Source organism: Microtus oregoni, unplaced genomic scaffold (assembly GCF_018167655.1).
Source record: "Microtus oregoni isolate MIOR12 unplaced genomic scaffold, Mior012 000016F_ref0000370, whole genome shotgun sequence".
Taxonomy (NCBI): Eukaryota; Metazoa; Chordata; class Mammalia; order Rodentia; family Cricetidae; genus Microtus; species Microtus oregoni.
The window spans coordinates 29,396,077-29,422,301 of NW_024543075.1; the positions used below are offsets into that span (position 1 = coordinate 29,396,077).

The 26,225-nt window shown below is 39.0% G+C and overlaps 1 protein-coding gene across 5 annotated transcripts in view; it reads left to right on the forward strand.

Moving 5' to 3' along the window:
* The window catches only part of Sox6 (SRY-box transcription factor 6), a 560,562-nt gene that overhangs the window by 366,321 nt on the left and 168,016 nt on the right, over positions 1 to 26,225 (forward strand). For all 5 annotated transcript variants that reach the window (XM_041666382.1, XM_041666383.1, XM_041666385.1 and 2 more), the window contains 2 exons: positions 9,711 to 9,883; positions 12,604 to 12,672. In XM_041666382.1, coding sequence (XP_041522316.1) covers positions 9,711 to 9,883; positions 12,604 to 12,672 — 242 coding nt within the window. The remainder of the gene's footprint in view (positions 1 to 9,710; positions 9,884 to 12,603; positions 12,673 to 26,225) is intronic.

Below are 26,225 nucleotides of genomic sequence, written 5' to 3' on the forward strand. Positions count from 1 at the left end.
GAAAAAGCAAAGTTTCACAACCATCTGAGCCTTTACAGACTCGTCATCTGAGTTTGCAATGGGGTAGGATGCACACTTGGCCTGTTGCCTAGCTAGGTGCTCAGCCATGAAATTCTGGAAACTACCAAGCACATATATATGGTTACATAAGAACACGGATTTTCTTTTTCATATACATGCAAAATACAATAATTATACAATTGATATATATGTTTATGAATCAAGTAAACAAAACATAAACTAGGATAAAAATAAAATGCCTCTACTAAAAACTGTCCAAAAGACTATGTACATAAAACTCTTAGCACAAAACAGTCGCTGTGGAAATCTAAACTGGACTACTGTGTGACAAGTGAGTTGGGCTAGGTCAGGAGCTGTCCTGACTTACATTAGATAAATTGCAAAATCACTTGGGAAATGGGCATACTGTGTGTGTGTGTGTGTGTGTGTGTGTGTGTGTGTGTGTGTGTTTATGCTGACAGAAATTGTTCCAACCTTAGTGGTACGTAGGTGTTTTCTCTGACTTTGCCAGGTTTCCCTATGTAACTTCCTCTTGGCCAGCACTTACCTTCATCTGCAGATGCACTGCATCCAGGGCAGCAGCCCACTTGACACTTGATGCATGCAAATATTTGAGAAGTTCTCAGATTTTCATGGCTGTTGTAAATATTGTATCTGGAATGTTAGAGAATGCCGGAGAATGCCGTGGCCTGCATAATCATTGTGTCTGGGCTTGGAACCAGGAGGCCATATGTTGTTTGGGGAGAGGAGTGTAGGCTTAGGAAATAAGAACATAGAGGGCCTTCCCTATGAGCCAGGCTGCTCGATTCTTGAAAAACTCTAGACCTGCCACTCAGTGTCAAGATCTGTTTTCACATCCATGACATGTCAAACGTCTTTAGCTATTTGATTTCCTAGTCCAGCTTTTAAACTTATTTTGCAATAAAACTTTAAAGAGAAACTGTATTTTTTTTTCTTGAGACCAGAGAAACAGCTCAGTGGTTAAATATACTGCTCTTGCGAAGGACCCAAGTTTAGTTCCCAGCATTTTTGTTGGGTGACTCACAATTGCTTGTAACTCTAGCTCTGGGGGCAGGGGGTCTTTGTACTCAAATGTACACACACACACACACACACACACACACACACAATTTAAAAACTCTTTAAAAGGATAATAAATATAAAACGTATCAGTTGTCTGTTTCTAACACTTACCTGGCATTAAAAATGCTTGGTGGATCCAAACAACATTTTTTTCTCACTTCTGCACAGTCCCTGATTATATCTCAGCCTGAGTGAGGGATAGTATCCTTGACTCTGGACAATGTGGATTCAGATCCAGTCAACTGCTTTGTGATTTGGTCAAGTTATTTAGCTGTTCATCTAGCTATGATCTAGCTGTTCTCCTGTGAACTGAACACAGCATTGCCATGTTAAGAGTTCAGACTTCGTAATGTAACACATAAGCGATGTTAGACAAAGCACCCTTAGTAAGGTCTGCCTATCTGTCTTACTCCCTGCTTCCCAGACTCTAGATGTGATGGACTGTCCAAAGAAGTCAAGTCTGCAGCACTTGATGATTGAAACAAAACGTGTCATTGTTCTTCTCCATAAAGGAGCAGAGACTTCCTTGTTTCTGAAAGGCAGTTATTATTTTTTATGTATATGTTATGGAGACATAGCTATTGCCCATCACAAACACCTAGCAGTACTGTCATGACAGCCTGTCTCCTGCTGAAGAAGAGATGTGTCAGGATGCTTTCATTTCCGGACCCCAAAATGGTTGGATAATAAAGCACAATGGGCTGATGCCCAGCTGTGAGGTTGGGAGCCCAGATGGCAGAGTTCCATGGATTGTTCTTGCTCAGTTAGGATCTGCAACATGAATAGACCTCAGTCGATCCAGGAAACACACTTTCTTTTACAGCCAGGAAGAAGGGACACTAAGGAGAGGTGAGTGTGCCTGGCATAGACAGCAGACTGGTCTTTCGTTTAGAGAGGACCAGGGTCTTCTTGTCTCTTGTTTAACAGATTTAAAAGACATTTTCAATAAGATTTATTTACATTTTGAAAAGGAAATTCTCATATATTTAATAAAAAAGAAAAAAGAGAAAGAAAGAAAGAAAGAAAGAAAGAAAGAAAGAAAAGCCTCTGTCTCAATCCATGAGGCCAGCTTCCTGCGTGGCACCCGTGAAGCCATTCCTAAGAGCACAACTGCTGCATTTATTAAACTTTTTATTTACTGAGGAGTGGATGGGAGCATATGGGAGCCATGACAATAGCCGACTGAGGAGAAACAAAGCAATTCCAGTGTTCTGCTGTCTTGAAAAAAGTCATTCAGGATTTGCTCCTATTGGTTCAGCTGTTGTAACCAAAGCCTGATAAGATAATAGAGGGCTTTGTGAGTTTTTTTCTTTTCTGAAATCCTTTATCTTTATGATGCACTGGGGCCCTTAGAGTAGAAAGCTTTTAAAATTGCTGTTGGATTCAGGACTCAATTATCTGCTGGTATCCTGGGACAGGGGTTCCTTTCTCAGGCAGTCACCACAAAGTAACTTTTATCAAGGAACCTTCTAGTGTGTTGCGGGTCTCCTCAGCTCACCCTGTTTATTTTTTTGTTGACTTTTTGATGCCCTATTTTGTGACATTTAAAAGAAGATTCCATGTAAAAAGGCCAGGGCTAAATGATGTACTGGGCTTGTGAAGTAGCAACATCACAGCCCATCTGATGTGTGCAGGGCTGCAGTGGGAGAAGCAACAGTTTGACCAGGTTATCTGAGGGCAGAAAAGATCAAATGTGGCTTTCTTCTGTGACTGGCATTGTGTTTTTAGCTTTCCTCTTGAACAATGTCCATTTAAAAACAATTAAACCTGCCCAGGGAGTTGATTCATAAAAACTTTTCTTTTCAACATAATTTAAAAATCTTTCTGGATTATTGGCTGAAATCCTGGATTGATGTCACTTTGGCATTACTGTTAAGTGCTTTAAGCTTTTTAGGACTGATGTGGAAAAGTCTATTTTCATCGGACCCTAATCCAGCATCTCTGCCCACCCTCTCCATCAGTCCAAGCACAGACATTTTTAGCTGTGGATTCTTGTAATTTCACTGTGACGTTCTATCAATTCTGCTAAAGTAACTCAGGCTGGTTAGGTGCTGTTGCATGTTGGAGCCCCTTGGACATGCTTCAGATACTGCTACTTGCTATTGGTTTTATTTGCCTTTGTCAGTTTTGCTTTGACAACACAGTCCCTCATTTTATTAGAGATAAAAAGCATACAAGGAAATGCACAGAATTTAATTCAGCTGTACTCTTTTCTCTCTCCGTCTCTCTCCCTCTCCTCCCATCCCTCTGACCTTTCCCCACCTTTCCTCCCTTTATCCCTCTGCCCTCCCTCCTCCTTTCTCTTCAAGTATCTCTTTCTCTTTCTGTCTCTTTACTGCTATGCACATTTCTGCATTTTCTTCCTACAAAAATTTAGCTCTCAGGACTCTAGTGATCTGCTTCAAGAGAACATGTATTGAGGGGATGATCTATGAAAATCCCTGTGCTCTAGAAGTTACAGGCATGGGATTATTTAAAAAGAAGTGAGGCAAGCCCACATCCAAAGTGGAGCCCTCCTTATATTTCCAATGCCCTGCATTTTTCTAGTGCTACCAATTTTAATTACATGTGTTTCATATGGGCAAAATTAGCTAGCAGATTATGGTGCTAACTTTTATGAACTGATGTGTGTGTGCGTGAAAGGCCTTTAATTTAGTCTTAAATATGACTTTTGATTTCTATTTTAATTAAAATTTCTATTTTAATGTTTTATCTTGTACCAAGAAAGAAATTATCTGTTTCATGTAAATTCTTACATATTTTTGTGGTTTTTTCCTTTGGTGTTGTACCTGAAGATAGACTTATAAAAGTTAAAAATTAAATTACCTATTTTAGTTAATTTTTCAAGGTTCTCCAGATTCTGACCAAAAAAAAAAAAAAAAAAAAGGCTAGAGGGCCCCGCTTCTGAAACTGTTATAATAAAAGATGGTATTTGAAAACTTTTGACGAGGGAATTTACCACCATATTTACATATTGGAAAGTGTTTCCTTATTTACACACTATTGACTTCCTATTGAGACTCAAAATTTTAACTACAACTGGTAAAGAATTCAATGGATCAAATTCAGTAAATCTAAAGTCATTGGAATAAAGGCCCCTCAGAAAAAAAAATGTGTCAATTTTAAAGGTCTTTCCTAACTGAAGACCATTTTGTGATAGAGCCAAAGGTTAATAAAATCAGTAGTGAATGTAGCAATTTTACAGATAAGCTATTCACAACAAGTGTAGTTACTTGAATAAAAAGCTAATTCATTTCTAAAATACCACATGCAGTAGCAGTGAATAGCTGCTTTTAGGTGCTTTCCAGAGGAGGGTAAAATACAGAATCGCAGCACTCTTCTCTTGCCGCGTCCCCGGCTGCCTGTAAATTGCTGTGAATGGGGCTGTGGGCTGACAGGCTCTATTAAGACAAACTGCCTTTCTCATCGGAGAGATAAAATAAATCAGGTGTTTAGTCAAATTAAAATACTTCAGCTAGAGCAGGCCCTGGGGAGCACTGATCCACCTTACTAATCTGAGAGAAACTCAAGACAGATGTGGTTTGGGGATAAAGATGACCCCATGGAAGAAAAAAGGGAAGAAAGAAAAAAGAAAGGAAAAATCATCCTGCAGCTCGCAGCTCTGCCTCTGCAGTCGGAGAATAGATACGGTTTACAGTGGAGTGTCAGGCACACCCCGTGTGTGACATACAATAAAAGCAGGCACACTGACTTGGAGAAAGGCTATGTACAGAAGCTTTTTCGCTGGCTCCCTTTTTGTGGTTTATGAAACACCTCTGGCTTTGTGTGGGAGGCAGAGGAGGCTATTTCCTGGCGATGCATTTGAGAGAGTCATTTCAAGATAGTCTAAAGATGTGAAACAGATGGCGTCAGGCTACCCATGACCTCTGCTGTCTCAGTGCATCCTTAGACACCACTGTTTATTTCTCGTCTATCTATCTATCTATCTATCTATCTATCTATCTATCTATCTCTTTATATCTATCTATCTATCAAATTGATTTTGTTAAGTCATAAAACATGATGTAGGGTAAGATTTTTCCTCATCTCCTTAAGTTAATTAAAGAAGTGTCCTATAGTCTTTTGCTACCTTCACAAGCCCTGACTGTATTTAGGAGTCCCATGTGCTCCATTGGCTGCCTCTTCTCCCACGTTGGCCATTCTAGTTTCTCTGTAATAGTAGAATCTTAGTTCAACTAAATGTGTTTGGGAATGAAATAAATGTACTCTCAGATTGGTTTGGTCACTATGATTCACACCTCTTATTATTTCTATTATAGCAAGGTAGATAAACACTTCATCAATTTACCAGAACTATCTTTTAGCATAGGTTCAAATACTGATCTTTAAATTAATTGTGCCAAACTTATACAATGGGTATGGAGCATCAAAGTCACTCCTCCCTGCAACACCTATGCATATAGAGAAAGAACATAAGCTATTGTGTTGTTTGAATGCATTGCTCCCTGATCTGAACTCAAGGGCTAGCTACATGGCTATACATAGGATTTCTCATTCTCAAGGAATTTTAGATATGCTATACTGGTACATTTCACCCAGGGCCATTTGTTGTGGTTTATAGCTATATAGACATCTATTTTCTGCTTGTCATCTAGCTATCACCCATCACACATCATTTATATCTATTTAGCTATCATTTATCATCTAGCTATTACCTGTCATCTATTTCTATCTATGTATCATTTATTATCTACCATTTTCCTCTGTCTACAAATCATATCTATCTATCTATCTATCTATCTATCTATCTATAAATAATATACCTTTTCTATCATCTATATCAATCATCTATAAATTATTAATCATCTATCAATCTATTGGATAAGTTTTACTTAAGTTAAAAAATAGTGATAGTATTATATGAGTACCTAAATCCTTAAATTATAAATGTTACTGTCTCTTTTTATTTTCCTTAAACACCTGGCTAAGTCTAATGACAGAGTTTTAAGGTCACCTTTAATGTTTACAAGCAGTTTCATTGTCTTCATACTCTGTAAAATGATTCAGTTAAATGTTATTATTCTGGTCTATATAACAGAGTCACCTAAGCATTTATAGATAGCACTGTTGGCCTCACCTTGAATGAGAAGTTGTCATTTACACTATCTTCAGCTTCTCTGTTTGCCAAATGGAAGGAAAAGAGAAATAAATGAAAGATTATTGAAAAGGCTTTAAAACTGGAGAAAGTAAAATTTCATCTTCACTGAGAAATATAAACATAAATCCAAGATGTGTGCCTTTGGTCCTTGCCCAAAAGCTTATTAAAGTGTCTTTGGTGCTTTGTTAACCAAGAACAGTGTAGGACAGCTGTCCTGGTTTTCAGCAAGCCTCTGAACTCACCTCATGTAGTTATGTATAAGAAGGAAATTAGTGGATTAAGGATAGGACACAATGCATAGGCAATAAAGCATGCATACTCTCCATGGATTTCTGAAATTTTTAGCCTTTTCTCGACATCACAGTCAGAGCTACCATGCTTAAAATGTTAGTGATGTTGCATTATTCTTAGAATGGAGAGAAAACTCATCAAACATGCTCTGTATGAACTGGACAGAGTAACATTTTCCTGCCTCTTTAGCTGCATCGGGTACCCTCCTTTCCTTTATTTTCCTTGTTCATATTTGATCACCTTTATTTAATCTCTGAAACACACCAAAGCCCATATACTCCCAGCATACACAGGCATAGCCTAGCCTATATATTTTTTTTCCTTCTGGGAAGCTCTTGATCACCCACTACTCATGGCCCTTTAGTTGTAGTTCCCTTTCCATGGCAATGTTTCATTTTTTTCTTCAAAGTTCTTTGATCAAAAGCCATCACCACTCTTTACCTAGTTAATTCTTGTTCTTCTCTTTAAATTGTTGCTTTTCTACAGTTCCTTCCTTGAACTTAGATCCAAACTTGGGTTAAGCTCCCTTTAAATACTTGGTTTGCTTGCAATTTGTCTGTTGTAGTTTACATTCAGATGGTGATTATTTGCCATAGCACCTGGCACATTGCTCCCATCCAAAAGGTGTGAACTGGATTGATAACGAATGAAATCAGTAAATAAATGAGTTTCTTAGTTTTCTTGTATCTTCTCATTTCTGCACATAGTGGATCTTTCTGTGCTTTTAAAGATACTTTTTGGTTTCCTTTGGCAACCTACATTTATAGGTTTCTTATTTAATATTTCTGGGTTAAGAACTTCTTTTTTTAAACCAAACCTAAAATTCTACTGATGAAATAAAAATCCGTTCTCCTTCTTTAATGATCTCCAAGTGCCATTCCTGATTCGCTGTATATTTTCATAATCAGTGTCTCTCCATTTTTGTATCTCATTCTTGTCCTTTAATTTTGATTGTAGATACTCTTTTAGATCAGTCCTCCTTTCAGGGACACGGGGAGTTCTTCTTTATTAAGGATCTGAGTTGGTATTAAAAATCCGAAGGTGTTTCTTTTTTTTATTTTTTTAAATTTATTTATTAAAGATTTCTGCCTCCTCCCCGCCACCGCCTCCCATTTTCCTCCCCCTCCCCCAACCAAGTCCCCCTCCATCATCAGCTAGAAGAGCAATCAGGGTTCCCTGACCTGTGGGAAGTCCAAGGACCACCCACCTCCATCCAGGTCTAGTAAGGTGAGCATCCAAACTGCCTAGGCTCCCCCAAAGCCAGTACATGCAGTAGGATCAAAAACCCTTTGCCATTGTTCTTGAGTTCTCTGGAAACAACCTAGATGCCCTTCAATGGAAGAATGGATGAAGAAAGTATGGAATATATACATATTAGAGTACTACTCAGCAGTAAAAAACAAGGACTTCTTGAATTTTGCATACAAATGGATGGAAATAGAAAACACTATCCTGAGTGAGGTAAGCCAGACCCAAAAAGAGGAACATGGGATGTACTCACTCATATTTGGTTTCTAGCCATAAATAAAGAACATTGAGCCTATAATTCGTGATCCGAAGGTGTTTCTAACTGGGTTGCTCTTCTGCAGCCATCTGTCTTCCCCTGAAGGAATCACATGCCAACAAGGGCTCACCAGTGTTCTCCAAAGACAACTTCTTCCTAGGGGCCACTCAGAAAGTAGAGACATACATAATTAAGATATTTTTAGCTTCTTCGATTGTTCCGGTGTTTTCTTATTAGGCATGGGTAGGGCTTCACAGGGCTGAAAGTCTCCCCTTCCACATTCACAAAAATCAGCACTCTTCAGCCCCTTTGACAGCTGCTGGATCTTCCTGAAAAGCTTTCAAAGCAAAGGTCTCCTCTTTATAATGAAACCGGCGAGGCTCCAACACAGTGCCTGCGATCCTTATCCTACGCTGCGGTAAAATGCTCTAATTTAGATTCACAAAAGGATCCTGTCCCCCTTACTTAGGAGAGCTGTGCAATTTGTCCATAAAAGACTGTGCAGTGCCATTAACGCATACCGTAAGTGCTCAGCATCTTTGCGTTCATTAAACTGCACATCCTTATGCATAACCTTTCCAGCCTCTGAGCTTGTTTTCTTCCTTCGACGAGTGACAAATGGCAAAAGGGCGAGGGGGCCCCCAAGCAACATTTTTGCCTTTGAGGACTAATGTGGAAACCTTAGATTGATCCCTAGTCAAAAACAAACCCAACCCAACCAAACAAACAAACAACAAAACCTTAATACTTTCTTACCTAAAGCAGCTTTGATTCTCTTGAAAACGTATTCTATGGCCAAGAGAGTGACCCCCTACCTCTGTTCAGACAGACCATTTGACAATAGAAAGCCTCTGAGGACAGTGATGAGGAAACTCCTTAGATACTGTTTAGTAAGCACCTGCTATATCCTTCCTCGCTATTGATACTGAGTCATTGAGGAGAGGGAAGTTATAGAACATTAAGATATTAAAGTTTTTGAATTTTAGTCATAATTATAGAACTTTGTTTTCTTTTTAAACGTGTTATTTAGCACATATTAGTTACACATAGTAGGGTGATTGTCACACCAATTTTACACGTGTGTGATGTATTTTGTTGATACTTGCCTCTCATTACACTCTGCTGTACCCTTCTGCTGGAGTTCATGTCCTTCCCCTTCTCAGCTAGTCTCCCCCACACCCGTGTTTTCTTGTCTTTTGTTGTTGTTGTTTTTTTTTTCAAATTTATCTTTGATTATTTTTTGGTAACCCAATGACTTTATCTAGGGCTACTTCCAGAACATGGGTAAAGGGTCATTTTCAGAACATGGGTAAAGGGTCATTTTCAGGAGTTGGGGCTCCTTATTCGTAGCTACACCACTGAAGAAAATCTCCCTCACACTCACCATTAAATACCTATAGAACCTCAGATTTCTTGGTTTGCTCAAAAGATGGGTGTGTCATAAGAAGGAGTAGATGGGTAGATTGTTCTGCTTTGGTTTTGGTTTTAGAGGGGGAGGGAGAGTCTAGGTGACAATATGGTTCTAAGCATGGACAACACTAACTACATCACAGCACACATGCGCTCACAGTGACTCTTAGTGACTGTCCCAGACCCTTGTCTAAGGGGTTCTCCTTCGAAACTCTGCTCTTCTTTCTCTGATTCCTTCAGACATTCCTCAAGCTTGTGAGATTTCTTCTCATTTTCATTTAGGTACACCTGAGAGCCTAGCAGAGAAGGAACGCCAGCTCTCCACCATGATCACCCAGCTGATCAGCTTGCGGGAGCAGCTCCTGGCAGCGCACGATGAACAGAAAAAGCTGGCAGCCTCACAGATCGAGAAACAGCGGCAGCAAATGGACCTTGCTCGCCAACAACAAGAACAGGTGAGGCTGGCAAAAGGAGCCAGGGAGCTGGAGATGAGGTGGGGTGGGCGCCAAACTCCCCGAGCAATCACACTGATTGGTCTTTTTGTTGTAGGCTTCTTCAGAATATAAAACCAGGAAAATTTAAAAGAAGAAAAGGAAAAGAAAGAAGGGAGGAGGCAGGAAAGGAGGAGGGAGACTTCTAGAAATCAAGTCTTTAAGAAAACTGAGGGCAAATGCATCGGAGCTAAGGGAACATCCTAGCTAAGCAGACATGACTTTTGGAAAGTGTGTGACTTGAATTACTTAGGTAAAGGAATCTACAGAGGTGCCCAGCTAATCCCAGTGCTGCTGCAGGTTCTCTCCGGGCCCCACTTTTCTCTCTAGAAAAGAAGGAATTATCTTCTGGAGAAACGTGGGACTTTTTAGCTCACTTGCCCAGTGATTCCTCCCCCGCCCCATACAGCTCATTCCCGCCAGATATCCCTGTCTGGCTTATGCTTACTGTTCAAGGTAATTATAACTACTCTGTCCCTCCTCCATGAAGTTCGGATTGGTTTGGGTGGTGAGTTAGTCACTTTCTAGATTGCAGATAAGTCACTGAAAGCAAATCAGTTCATGGCTCCTTAAAGGACATGATTGAGTCAGAAATGAGTATGAAGAAAAGGTATCAGAGTTTAAATGTATGTCTTTTAGAAAATGAACTACTTTTACAAATGATTTTCTTGTCTCCCAGAGTGCATTAATATAACAATGATCCTATAGCATAGTCTCTCATGCCCTAGATCAGATAGACCCAAATTAATGTGCAGTTTTTAGAAATCTGACATTATTACTGGAATTATCTTTTCAGTTAAATGTATTTTACAGGGATATATAGAGCAGTATATGCTCTGTTGATTTTAATGAGTTGTGACGTCTGGTATTTTATATGCTTGAGTATTTGCCCACATGTAGGAATATGGACTCAGCCCCTAATGGAAAATAACATAAAGGAACACTGTAAAAAATCAGAAGTTAGAATGTCATTTAGCCATCCAGAGATGACACAGTAATTAACTATTGACACTTGTGAATAAGCTAGCACAAATTAATCTTGACACATTTGCAGACGAGTGATATCTTACAGTGAACACTTTGTAATTATATTTCAAAATGAAAATTAAATGACACTTAAAACTAGGTTGTCATGCTCAATGAAGCGAGCATGTAGCTCAACCGATTGGCAAATAAAATTCCGAGTTTGAGCCACATGGTGCTTATGTACCATACTTCACTGTGTCAAACCCATGTGTGGAGAGTGGATGATGGTAATTGCGCTGTGGTGTTTCCGATGCATTTCTAGACAGCACTTCATCATTTACGAGGGACCATCAATATTAGATGCCTGGTGGTGTTTCACTAGCTTGCTAAGAGGAAATAAATAGTCAAGGGTTCCAGTGTCCATATCTAGAGCTACAGAGTGAGTGGTCCGTTTCGGATTTGAGTGTTAGCAAGCCCATCCTAACCTGGTTAAATACTGTTTTCGTTGGACCGTAAGCTCTAGGGAAGAGAAATCCCAGTTCTCAAACTGGAGTCACTTAGAGGCCCCAGCATTATATTTCCAGTTTGAGGCAGCTGTCATCAGACCATGGAGCAGCATCAGGAAGTCTCCCTCTGTGTTGTCATACGCTGGATGACATGCTTGGGTATTTCCTGGGTTCTAGGTGAGGGAGTGTGACAGGAGGATGTATACAGGTGGGCACTGGAGCCATCCACACTTATTTTCACATCCAACACAGCTTGGTCTAGAATCCTGGCTTTTGGAAATAGGTAGGAGGAGAAACTCTTAACCACAAGCACTGTGGAATTATGTCCTCCTGGGTGCTATGCTCTTGGGCTCTCCATGTATCCTTGTTTCACAGTTCATGCTCTGGAAGAATCCTGTTTAGAGCCTAAGGCTATGGTCAGTTGTAAGGTGGGCAGTGAGTGGGCAGACAGGGAGCACCTGGTTAGTTAGGCAGCAAGCTCTGCCTTCTTATGGAAGTCTTTTGCCATCCTAAGGGGCAGATGTGATCTCCAGTAAGGTTTGAATTTCATGACTAGTATTTCTTTTTATAGACCAGATAACTTTTCCAGATGCTGAGTTTGGTTGCTGTGTAAAGCAAGGAACTATAATACCTGTATGCAAATCCTGTATAATAGAACAAGTGCATGCAAATCCTGTATAATAGAACACGTGCATCTCTGTCCTAAAAATGCTTTGTAGGTGAGAGAATGCCATCCAAAAAGCTATTTTTTGTTTTATTGTTTACTATGTTTTTATGTCCCTCTGAGAATATTTGTTAGTGTACCATGTCAAATGACATAAGTAGACAGGTGGCGCATTAGGAAGCCCATTGTTGCAGACTTTACTTTTCCCAGCAAGGCTAACCTCTGGACAAAAGCGGTCAGGGTTCTCCTGTTTTATTCTGGAAGGATCTAGTTTCCAAAGTTCTGTGGTTTCCAACCAGTCGATGTAAACTGAGGAGCTTGCTCTCAGTTAGAGCACAAAACTGTAGTTTGCACCTTTGAGTAAAGTAGGAGCACCCCATTGGCTCAGAATCTCCTCCTTTCCTCTCTGGTCGCACTGCCTCCATCCAAAGGGAGTCTTTCATATGGAGGAGCAGCAAAGCGTTTGTACAGTAGTAGGAGAGACGCGGGGGTAATGGCAAAGCTGCAAAGCATTTCATTTTAACCTAATGGAACTTTATTTCTGATAGATCGCAAGACAACAGCAGCAACTTCTCCAGCAGCAGCACAAGATTAATCTCCTGCAGCAACAGATCCAGGTCAGTGTGTTTTATTACCTCATCTGATTACCCAATGTGCTTCTCATTGAAAATGGAATTTAAGGTGTTGTAAATGCACGACTGTCTTATCAACAGTGCCAGTGTGTTTGTTATTCGAGGATGATGCGGTACACAGTTGTTGTCCAAGGGGATGGCCAGGTGGTGGTCACAGAATTCTCTGGTATGGCATATGAGCAGAATACACTTACCCACCCTCCTCAGCCCTGCCTTCTTCCATTTGCCCTAATGCCACCAAGCTAAAACTTCCTGGTTTCCAAGGCAGCATACATACATAGATGGCTGTTTTCACTGCTAAAAGCCACTTTCTGCTTTGTGTTTTATTATGTAATAGGGTCACGGAGAGAAGATTACTTTTATTTCCTCATTAGGACTGGTTGGGTCAATTCTGAGAAGAATCTGGGAAAAGCCTGGTATTAATTTTTTCTTAGCAAGTTCTAGCTGCACTGTCTTTGGATGCTAAGGTAAACAGACTGAGAAATGAACAGTGGCCTGTCTTCAAGGAATTTACAATCCAGACAGGAAAAAAAAAGGTTCTGAATAATTGTAACCTATTTTGGAGAAGTCAAGTCATTATTTTTATTTATTTATTTTTCTAGTGGCAATATAAAAATGTGCAGTTCATTACAGGGTCTGCAAAGGGAAGGTGATGGTCTGATTTATGTTGTTCCTTTAGACACTTAATGATTAAATCAACTAACAGCTCTTTCTTATAGGTAGGGAGAATGCCTTCTATTTCTGAATAGAAACCTAAGTGTGTGAATTGTAGAAAGTGCTAGAATAAGGCACTGGTTGTCTAGATTAACCTGCAGAACATTCATCCCAGAGCTATGCTTAGCCAACCATAGAATTCTTCTCTTGTTTGTTGTATGTTTTAATCTGCTGGAATCTAGCCCACTACAACTGAGCCAGTGTCTTTGGAGGCTTCTCAGCACCTTTACTGAGGCTGAGCACCTTTACTGAGTGCCTTCTTGCACTCCCAAAGCACCAGTGACATAAACTCATAGTTCCTCTAATGTTCTACTGTATTGATGAATGCCAGTGATTTTAACTTAGATCTTTCCTTCATTTTATTAATCATTCTTAGTGTTCTGGGCACGATGACTACACTGAAAATTCCAACAGTGTCTGAAGAGGTACCTCTCTTCAATTTAGCTTTTTGTTTGGGCAACTTCACTTTGAGGATTTAGCTGGAATGTGTTGTCTGGTTTTGTCCCAATTCTGTATTCTATATTAAAATCCACATTTCAAAATCAAGATAGAATGTCTTTTGCATTTTGATGGTCAGGCTTCACAATTAAATCTGGGAATAATTTCTCATCTCTTTCATGCCTCATGCTGAGGTCCTTAATTACATGGCTATCCAGGTGTCCCCTTGTCTGCACTTCTTAAAGTTTCCAGTGAATTTCCTACTCCTGGGGTTAAGGTGTTTAGTCTGTGGTTTCTTACATGTTTCTCTAGCTTTCTCCAAGAACTCAGGGGTGTTAAGTAACATGATAAGTTAGTTCCCTTTCTGGCCTCTCCTATAAGGGTATGTATTTATGTATTTCTAATATATTCTGTTTTTTCATCCAATGTTATTTATGCAACTGACAGTCTTGATTGGCATCTTTCCAAGCTCCTGAAAATCTCAGATGAATAGCTGTCAGTTAGTAGTATTTTTATGAAATAGTATAGTTATTAATTACATATGGTTTCATTGTTGTAACATGAAATTGATGTGTTTTCAATAAATATGGGACACAATCTTAAAATATTAATCTGAATATTCACTTTAAGAAGATAGAGATCCCATAGCCCAGCTGGTAAAATGCTTGGCACGCAACATAAAGACCCAAGTTTCATTCTCAGAACCCTACTTAGAATCCCAGCACTGGGGAAACAGAGACAGGTGTACTCCTAGGGTTTGCTGGCTAACCAGATATAACTTCAGTGGTGTAAGCTCTAGGCCAATGAGAGACACTATCTTAATAAAATAAAATGGATAGCGCACAAGAAATAGCATGCAAGGTTGACTGTTAGCCTCCACAGGCATGCGATACATGTATGTGCACGCTTCCACATATGTATCCACTCAAACATACATGTGCGCGTGCGCACACACACACACACACACACATCACACACACATACACACAAAGAGAATATAAACTGTTTTCTAATAGATTTTTAATTATCTAATTTTGACACATCTTTACTTATTTAAATTTTAAAAAATCTAATCAGCAATTGAACTCAGAAATCAAGTTATAAAATAGCTAAGATACACAATGTCAGTGTTAGACTCGTTTTAGGGATCTAGATTTCTTTCTAACAAGAATCCGTGCTTTTCAAAACAAGAGAACAGTAAGGCTTATGTTTACTGTTCCTTCTGTCCTGGGCTCCTGCTTCATGACCTATCTTGTCAGCACTTATCTTATCAGCGGGAGACCATTCTAAGAATATTTCAAATGCTGAAAACACTCCTTGCAAAAAACATATTTATCTCTGACACTTACAAAGCAAGTTTTGATATTCAACCTTTCAGCTAGTTCTTTGGGAGAGAACATGAGTTAGCTGTATTTTTAAAGATAGTTTCTCACCAGCCATAGACATAATGTTATTTATAAGATTACAGTTGGGTTAATTTTAATGTACTTTTGGAGGGAAAATGTGAGATTAAAAGCTACTTCAATAATACTTTTTTAAAAAAATCACACAAAGGAAAATATGTTTCCATCTTAAACAGAACTAACCAGATGATTAAAAATTAAATCTAGTCCTTTAATGTTTTCTTTTTCTGAGACAGAGTCTCACTATGTAGACCAGGCTGGCCTAGAATTTAGAGAGATCAACAGTTCTGCCTCCCTAGCTCTGGGATTAAAGACCAGCTTAACTGCTTTTCGTAAAGTTCCCAATGACTCCAAAGGCAATTTGAAAGCTTTAACACTTTTAACCTTCTACAATCTTAGTCTTAAAACCTGTTAGCCCACATGTTCAGCAAGAATTGCCCTCATAATCAGATGTAGGTATTAAGTTGCTATATTCAAGACATTATTCTAATTTAGTATGCTAATTTGTTTTTCAATTGGCAAGCTTTAGCAGAAAGGGAAAAGTGTCTAAACTCTCTTAACAACTGCATACAAACACATCTGGACCTGTTTTAAGAGCAACAAATGAAAACTTCAATGATTTACCAAAAATGAAAACCATGGTCTTTCATTAGAATTAGGAAAAGACATTATTGAGATAGTATTATAAAAGTTCCATGAGAATTTTCTTTGTAATCATTCAGAACCTATATGTGCAATTCAGATAATTTTTCCTTTATATTTTTCCTCTTTGTGCATATATATATATATATATATATATATATATATCCACACACATATATATATATCCACACACATACATATATATCATAATTTTTCTTGGTGGATCCTAATCCTAACTATACTTTTTAAAAGATGCTTCTAAGACTGTGTAAATAGAGTTAAAAAATATAATGAATGATTTTGTGAACTAAATTTTAAAATAGTTTTCTTGATCTAATGTTTACCATTAAAAAAATCAGGATAATACCTTAAATGATAATTAACACAGTTTAATGTTAACAGATGCTGTTGCCTGGTGAACTCAAATCCACTGGTGTCTACGGGGGAGCTGGTGACCCCTCGAAGTTGTTACATACTAAGTGAATCTCCTCAATGGAACCCAGGAAAAGTCAGGCATGATTTATATTCCCAGGACAGCATGACCATAAAATGTAAAGCTAAGAGCTCATGGAATGTGGGTCTTCTTAATGCTGTACTTCCAAAGAAAGATACTGGCTTCAGTCATTTCAACCCACCTTCCCTAAGAGCTGCACTGTGGTACCTCAGCCAGTGTTCTGAAGCACTTTATTCTTGAGTTATGTGAACTGACATACAAAACCCACTTTTGATGTATCGAATTGTTGTTATAGTGTTTTAATCAGTTAGTCAAGGGAAGGCTTTATTAGATGGAAAAACATGTTATAAATCCAGATACCTTGATTTCCTTATGCATTTCTTCATCTAGTCTCATTTGGCCATATCTTAGGTTTGAATCAGAAAAGTCTTTCTTCATGGATACAATATCCTATACTGTGGCACCTGCACCCTGTCACTAGGATTACATTTAACGATGGCATCTCATGCTGCAATTTCATCTTTGCAAGAGAGTCCAGCTCATTAAAATAACTTTGTGAAAAAAAATCCTTACATTTCCCGAGATGTATGGAGTTACCCAATTATCAAAGTCTTTTCAGACTAGGGTATAGAGTCAATCAAGTGGTCTGACTTCAAGACTGACTAAAGAATAGTCTCCTATAGATGAACTGACTGCTGGGGGTTTCCTAGGCGCTTGACTTTCTGGACAGCAAGAGCTGATGTCAGTTCATGCAACGTATCTTCTTGAGTAAAACTGGGAAACTTGGAATCATTATCTCTCTATTTTATGATAAATATCCAAATGATTGCCCCCATCCATCATTTCAGATACATGTTAGGTTGGAACTCAATCTATAGAGAACCAGAAACAAGTGCCATGCTGTTTTTTTCCAGAGACTTTGTTATGCTGGAAGCTTCTCTTTTAACTGCTGTAGAACCCAAACTGTTTTTCAGCTATATTTCATGAAAGATTTATTCTTTTATTAGGAGCACATGAATATTTAGTATTTTCATATCTATTATTTTCTAGTTTAGTTATTCCTACATGTTGTCGTTGTATTTCATGTGCACATTACTTGTGTGGTAGAGCACCAGTAAATGTGTGTTCTCCCTTCCCTGTGAGTTAATCAGAGATATACAAATACTCTAAGCAAGAACATGATTATCTTAAGCAATCAAATGTGGTGGTTTGAGGCAGCCTCTGGCTTTGAGCTAAACTTTGCCTGTGGCTCCCTTCAGCATGATTAACTGCAGACATTTCAGGTATCTGCTGAGCAGGATAAAGGACTACCTTTGTATGTGAAGTAGTTGTCTAGAGATCAGAAATAATTGCTTTGTACATTAGCCTTCATGGCCTGCTTGACCTGGTTAATTAATTTTTTGCTAGCATAAAATAATAGATATATATTTAAGGATATGCTTCATCGTTAAGTATCTAATTGACCTCTAATTTTAAGAGCTGGGCCTTCCATTTATTGTCTTTCCAAGATGGCTAGAGCAGAGCACAGTCGAGAGCTGGCTTCCACTCTCAGGCCAGCTTAGGTTTGCATCTCTTTTCTAACTGCATTTAGGGCTGAGAAGCAGAAGGCAATTACAGGGCTCCTGTTTGGGCTCTAGCAAACAGTCTGGTTCTGTGTGGTATCGATCGGTAATGGATCTCCTTCCAAAAGCCTCAGAAAGAAGCAAATAAATCCATCGAAAGCAATTTGATACTTCTATTGGCATTGTACATGTGTCTGTTAGTCTCTTGCCATTGCAATGAAATAAACAAAGCTTAGAAGTCTAGGATTAGCCCCCAGCTTCAGCAAGCCCTTAAAATATCTTGTAATTCTATCTTCAATCATGAATTAGCCAAGAAAAACAGACCCTCTCTCCTCTCTCTTTCTCTGCTGTGTGCTGTTTTCAGTTGCCCACAGGCAAGCTGTGGTGATCTTCTTTGGAAGTTTAAAACCAAGATAAAAATGCAAATCTAATTATTTCTTTTCTGTAATATAATTAACTTTTAAAGTAATGATAGATGCTCTATAGCCTGCTTGAAACATTTTAATAATGAAGTTTCTAGATTATAAAGAAAAGGTAAAGCTGCTGTAATTTATGAATTGCAAGGACCATAAAAGTTAAAATGACAAAGTCTTAAAGTTGTTTAAAACTATACATTAATCACTCTAGATTGTTTAGTTTTGAATGGGTCTAGAAATATGAAGAGCATATACAAGTTCCTATGAGATGCCCTGCAGACTTAATCCACTAGCTACTTACTTTCCAAATGTGGCCTGTGCAAAGCTGCTAGGCAGGCGAGAACTGAAGGTTCTAAGTCTGGTTTTTCCTGTGTGTGTTCCTCCCCTCCTTTACCCTGTCTAGTCTACACATTCCTATCTCATCAGACCTGTTCACCTCTCAGATCCTAGGTCCCCAGCTTCCCAAATCAGAGATTCTGAAAATTCATGGAAGTCAGAGGCTTTGCTTCTTACTTCATATTAAAGTGCTAGAGAGTCTCCTCACCTCCTAGGTAGGGCACGAAGCTTCCCAGTGGGCAAGATGATTCTGGTGGTTATCAGCAGGTGACATCACACAATCACACAACGCTGACTTGGTCTTATAAGAAGAAGGTCACTTTCTTCTGTTTGTTTCTTGGTCCTCTTTACACTGAGTGTGTAGTTTTGTATAAGTCTTGAGTTAATCTCATCATCCTCCTTTGTGTGTGTGTGTATGAGAGAGAGAGAGAGACATAGGGGTATATGACCATAATGGAATAACATATATATATATATATATATTTTTTTTTTCTTTTCTTTATTGTCTTTTTTGGGGATGAAGTCTCACTGCATAGCCCATACTGGCCTTGTACTGGCAGTGATTCTTCTGCCTCGGCTTCAGAGTGCTACCATTAAGAACAGGGGCCACCACATATCCCCTCTGATTATTTGCTTATTTATTGCCTTCTAGAATATTTTTTAAAAACACATACTTTATTGAATCTGAGCACTCAGTCCTTGATAGTCAATACTTTGACCAGTTATGAGAGATTGCCCACTGTAAAATTAAGTTTCTCTGACCAAAGTTGAGAGCAGCAAAAATATATGAATATAAATAAATACTTAGAAGGCAGTTTGACAGAATGGCCATTTAACAAAACAATGCTAAGTTCCCTCACTAGGTTCAATGACCTTCTTTGTCAAGGACTTTTGACCTGGTTTATAATAACAGCCTCAAAATCAATCAAATAGAAGTTTATTACTCCATAATAATCATGCCACTATTTTACATATTGCCTAGCATGTTGGTATTGTTGCATGCAAGGTCCAGTACTGGGTTGACCATCGGTAGCTTTTCCAGGAGCCCTCTGGCACGGTGGAAGCTAGCCAGCAAGGACAGAGTTTCCTGCTTAGTTCAATAGAGATTACATGTTAGTGGTTCTTAATCTTGTTTGCACTTTGTCATTACATGGAAGACTTCTAAAAGTACTGACATCTCATGCCCATGTCAAATACTTTGATTTAATTATTTAGTTAGGGTACAGTCACAGCATGGGCAAGGCTAAAAGTTCTTTGTGTATAATTATAATAAAATTGAGAAGTGTTGACCTGTACATGGTAATATGGATTACACACTTAAATGTGAATTCTAAGTTGCTTAAATTTGCTTTCTGTATCCAACTATCCAGCCATTCATTCACCCTCCCACTCACCCACCCATCATCCACCCATCTATCAATCTATCTGTCCATCTATCCATCCAAAAGTGTAGAGGATTGGGACATAGATTAAAAACTAAATGAGTAGTTAAAATATACTTTTATCTTTGGTCACAGACACTTAGCTTCCTAGCAACCTTAAACAGACTGTGTATAAAGTAAATAACTGTAGCTAGTTTTTCTAGTAGTTTGACTTTTAATTTTTGTAGCAGTATATAAGGAACACAAGAAAATGATGGTGTTAGATGTATGGTTTTAGGAGACAGTTCATTTAAAAATCAGATATGGTCTATAAAAAGGAACAAAAAACATTTAGTGATATTTCAGAGACTACCTGGCTTATTTTCTGTATTGTTCTAAACAGATTTTTTTTTTTTTTAACCAGCAACATGAACTATTCCTCGCTCTGACATATTCTTTATGGGCTGGATAGATGGCTTAGCAGGTAACAGTGCTTGCTCAACAAGCATAAGATCTGAGATCAAATCCCAGCATCTACATTATAAGCTGGATGTGGACATGCTCATGCCTGAAACCTAGCTTTGTAAGTGGTGGAGACAGGAAGATTTTTGGGACTTGCTGGTCACCAGCTAAATTCCAAATTCACTGAGATGCCCTGTCTCAAGGGAGTAGGGTGCAGAGAGATAGAACAGGACACTCTGTCCTGCTGTGATATATTTATATATGCAACTGCATACCACATATGCGTGTATATCACACATACTACATTTACATATGTGCTCATTCAAAATTCTGTTTATTTAATTAGTTAATTAATTTTGAGGTGGGGTCTCATGTAATCCAGGCTACCCTAGAACTCCCAATATAACTGAGGATGACAATGATGTTCTTGTTTTCATCTCCTGAGTGCTGGGATTGCAGGCATGAGTCACCAGGCCTTGTTTATTTGATGTTGGGGATCAACCCAGGGCTTTGTTTATGCTAGGTAAGAACTTTACCAACTCTGCTGCATCCTCAGCTCATTACCTGTTGTTTTCTTAAGGTGTTTAAAATTATAAAATTGACTACACTTTAACATCCATGACAATTGCAGAAATCTAGGGACATTTAAATCTACATTCCTGCCCACAAAGCAACCAATCTGGATTCAGGCATGCTATATTAGAACACGGGCAACTGGTACAGATTTTGGAGATGAATGAGTCAGGATGCAGGTTCCAATCCAGTCAATAATTAGTTTTGTAGTCTGTTTTACTATTTATTAGCTGAGAGACGTTACTTTAGATCCAAAGGCCTGCGTTTCCTAATCCCTAGAAATGGATGATTATGGTACCTTACAGTAGTTTTGAGGTTAGAGAAAACTGTAAAAGGCCCCAAGGAAGCCCATGCCCAGTATCTGTGTCCATGCTATCATTAGTGGTGCTCCTGGATGATGGGTGCAGGGATACTTTTAGTGCTCCTAGAGGAGGAGCCGGTATGGGCATATTCTGTGTAGATACACACATGTGCATTCAGAACCTACAAATTAGTAATGTGAATATAAGATAATCATTATGTAACATTGTAATTAATTGTAATTAATATTATCTTCATATTGACTTGAGGCAAAGAAAGAACAACTACTTCCTCTGGTTGCCAAATGAGAGCTGTTTCCATTGTCACGGGGTAAGGCTTATCAGGCATGCAGAAATGGTCAACTGAGAATTAGTGCTGCCTGGAGATGATCAAGAGGGAGCAGGGTATTTTATTCTGGAAAAACAGGGTCCGATTCTTAGCTCTCACACTAAAACAGGCCTTGTTATCAGATCGATAGTGCTTGAGAAATTAGGATAGTAAATGAACCTTTCCAATTTATTTTATAGCTTTTTAAACACAGATGAAGTTGTGCAGTATGGCTACCAGACACGGAAGACCTTGTCTAACATTAAGTTGTTGATATAAATCTTACATGTGCCATCTCCCATAAGTCAAGTCCTTGCCTGGCTTCTGTGAGTTATATCTACACTTAGAATTTAAGAAGTTAAACAATATGCATACCAGGCTTGAGAGAGGGGAATAAAAATTGATATACTGTGTGGGACTTGATGGAGCACAAGGGAATACCCTCTGAGTTCTGAGGGACGTCCTGACGTAACCATTTTTAATTCATATATAGTAATTCCCACTCTAAGTTATCAGGGCCAGAGTCCAATATTTTTACCTATTCAAAAATAAAAGAAAATAAATTATGTAAAACCAGTAATATCTCTTGCCAGATCCTATGTTTATTTCATCCACCACCCAGTCCATTAAGAATGTAAAGTTGGATCCTTCAAGGAGGAAATTTCAGTATTTCCCAGATCAGAATGAGACTAGAGTCCATCCTCAATCAAGTGCAGACTTGACTGTTGTCACCTGTGTATTTAAGTGAAAGCATTTTCTCTTAGAATGTCTTGCCAGCAGTAGCTGAGATTAATATGGTGGCAGGCTCTCCACTGGGCTAGCTTGACTGCTGTTGGGACAGACTGATGGGGAGCAGGCTAGGCCCATTATGTGCTAGAATTATCTCATCCATTGACTCTTCTTTATATAAAAGTATCTTCTTTTTATATATCTTCTTTTTAATATAAACATATAAGTATATTTATTGATATATCATCTTTATATATAATATATAAATGAATATATATTCATTTTAGGGAAAAAAGATTTGAAACTGATGTCAGTTTTCTTTTCCACAGTAGTCACTTCAGGAAACAGTGTCCCAATGAATAAAGCATTTCTTATTTACTGTCACCAGAATACTGGTGTTTCTGAAACTGGATTTGGCAGAAGTTGTTTGTAAACATTGACGAATCAGTTAAATATGGGGTACTCTGAGGTTATTATGCTTGAACGGAGCCTGGGGAGGCAGTTGGAAACTGGGAACTTCCACGAGAGAAGGGAGCCCAGCTGAAGGGCAGGCAGGTGTCTGTTCAGTGAAGGGCTTTTCTTCTCAGTCATTATGTCTGCCCTCCCTTCTCCTGACTTGCACTGCAGTGCAAACGCTGAGCTCTGAGCAGCTTTACGCTGGGGTCTGTGGCTCGAAAGAGAAAACGGAGTGTAGTGGCAGATATCAGAGCACCAGTGTCCAGGAAGAGAAAATTTGGTTTCTGAGATGGCTATTTTGTGATTAGTGGTAGCTTAAGAAAATCTGTATACTACTCCACTGAAGTCTTTCTGCTGTCTCTGTGTCCCCAGGTGTCTATGTCATGTGGCAGCAAGATAAAGTGGAGGCACCATTTACTGACCTGGGATTGTCTATGGCAATAGTGCTCTAGAAGTATGAATTACTAGGTTCTAGCGGTTAGCCTTAGAGGATCAGGTTGCCCAGATTAGTATCACAGTGATGGAACCAGCATGCACTTTACGACTTGGGAAATTCCAGCTACTTGCTGACTGTCTGTAATGCAAGCGCAGAAAGCAGCACTCTGCAGTGGGCTGTCCACATCACAGCTGTGTTTCTGCTGAGATTTTCCTGACTTCATTCTGATTGGATCATTAGATTCACTGGGTTCCAAGAGGCCCCACACAGACCCCATTTTAGGATGGAGAATATCCTTGGAATTCCTAGCCCTGGATAATCTCTCGTGGCGAGAGGTCAGACTGTAGTAGTGTGTAGAGTGGGTAAGCTGAACTCTGTGACAAAGACTTGACCTCCATATTGATGACATTGGTCCTTCATAGTGAGATGAATCCCTAACTAGTAACCCTGATTTGTGATGTCCTCTCTGTACCCATTCCTATACACAGTCATTAAAGCAAATGTGTTTGAATAGTAGACTTAAGTTATCTGTTGTTTTTAGTTTAGAATTAAAATTTTTTCTAAGTGCTTTTATATAAAAAAGTTTGTTAAAAATTAAATGTATATTGAAAGATCTTTAGTATTAAATTTATTGCCTATTCAGTTTTTAATGATTTTAGATGATGTTTATAGTATAATATTGCTTGGAAAGAAACACAGGATACAATAATTCAAAAACAGTATGATCTTATAAGGTTACAAAAAAATAAGCCTCAAGAGAGAGCCTGGAAGAGAAGGTAGTGCTTGCCTGGTTAATGTCATCATTCCTCTTTCAGGAAAGACTGGCTGTCAATCTTGTCATCCTGTGTCTGCCCTCATCATATGTAATCCCCACCTCTTAGGACAACTGGACAACTGCCTGTGGTTGCTGGTTGCTTCCACAGAACTTTCAGAGGAAAACAGTCTCCAAATAGCTTGCAAATACGCAGGTCAAGTTTTTCCCAGTGTTTGAAGCCCATTTTTCCTGATTCCTGCACCTGTTTCTGACTAATTCTCCTAACTTTGCCTGCAACAACAAGTTCATTTTATGCACTTGAATAATCTTCTTGGCTCTTGCAAGCTATCACTTTGTCACCTGTAGAAGAGGATTCACGATGGTGACTGCACTGCTCTCTGTAGAACTTATTCCCATCGTGGTGGGGTGCCTGAATACCCAAGTTGGAGACAAAATAGAATCAGGGCAGAGACAAAAGATTTGCTCAATGGCAGAAGGAAACCCAGACTTGGATTCAGCCATTGGTGCCTGGTCTTCGTTCTGCCCTACTGCTTGACCTTCAGATATTCTGCTTTCCCACGTTTAGAACAAGGGTTCCAGACCCTGCCCCTGAAGTTCCAAGGAGCTGTGATTCTGGGTGAAAGAATGGATATGGCTCCTTAGAGGAAAGGAGAGGGCATGGGCATTCTTGCCAATAAATCTTGAGGACAAATGCCATGTTGACCATAGTAGCACTGGCCGTGTTCACAGAGGAGGATGCCTCTGTTGTAAAACAAGGAAGATCTTAGAATCTTGAGGTCCCTTTGTGGGACATTGCGATGGACGGCAATGCTTGCTACCTAGATGCAGTCTTTGGGGCTTTTTAGAAAACTTCATTTAGGAAGAGGACCATAAATGCCTCCTTTCAGGGGACAGCAAACATATCTTGCCGCTAATGACAAATTCCTGGCACTAGGGATCCATAATGGAAAGGGTGACTCAAACTTAATTTTAGTGTTAAAAGTAAAATATTACAATTTTTGGGAAAAATTCACAACTTTCCAAGGTATTAATTGCAGGAAATTACAACACATCCCCCTGAAGTGTTACGTCAGTGGCATACAGAATGCTTAACTGCAGCTCTCAGTGCGCTTGTTTTTATCCTCAGCTGCGGTTCATTTAGAGATGTTAAGTGATTGCAACTTCGTCTAGCCCTAGGGGTGGGTGGGGTGTGGTTCAGTCAGTGAAGGGCAGGACTCCCTACGTGATTCCTGGAAGTAAGTTTCCTGTGTCGACGGTGTAGACAAGGATCCTTGTGGCCATTTCTTCATTTGCAGCTAGTTATGTTTCATCTTCTGGTACCAATGAATTTTCCAACTACAATTTATTTATTGCTTTGTATGATGAAAATATAAGAGAATTTCATTTCTGAAATTCTGTGTGGCAGTGCTTAATATGGTTTTCCGATTTCTTCCCATTTTGTTTGAAGTAAATAGGGTAATTACTCACTAAAATTCTAATATATTTCAGGGCTTTAGGGATGAATCTAAAACAGAACCATATAATGTTCTATTTAAGCAAATCCAAGTTCTTATTAGGCGGTTCACCTTAATGCCTTTTTTAATAAATAAACTTTGTTTTATTTTTTCAAGGGTTATTTAATTTTTGTTGTAATGTCACATTCTGATGTCTGCCTCTGCCAAGACCTGCAGGATGTGATTGTGATTGTGCTTTAAATGTGAAAACAATTTGCTATTTGAAAATTGATAAACCCTCTGGGGAGGATGCATAAATGTGAATGAGAAGGAGTCTGATGTACTTCCACTTCTTCCTTCCTTCTCTGCTGAGGCATGTTTACAGTTTATCTGTTCTTGCATAAGGCATTTGTGCCATGTACAACTGACTGCTATCTAAGTAGATATGAGTGAAGCAGATTCTTGGGAAACTGTGGCCACGCTGCTCCCATGGATTGTTTATGGTCCCCATTAATTACAGGACTTTGCCATATATCCATTGGCTAGATCTGGTTTTACTTATCAGATCCAGGCATGCTTTTGTCCCCTGCTGCTTAGGGTGAAGTCCTTGTGCTACCAGGTTCTTAGGACTCCAGAGTTCAGGGCATCTTAAAGCATGGAAGCTGACAGCCCTAGAAAGATTAACACTTCTGTAGCAAACCTTTGGCATATTTTCTCTCTC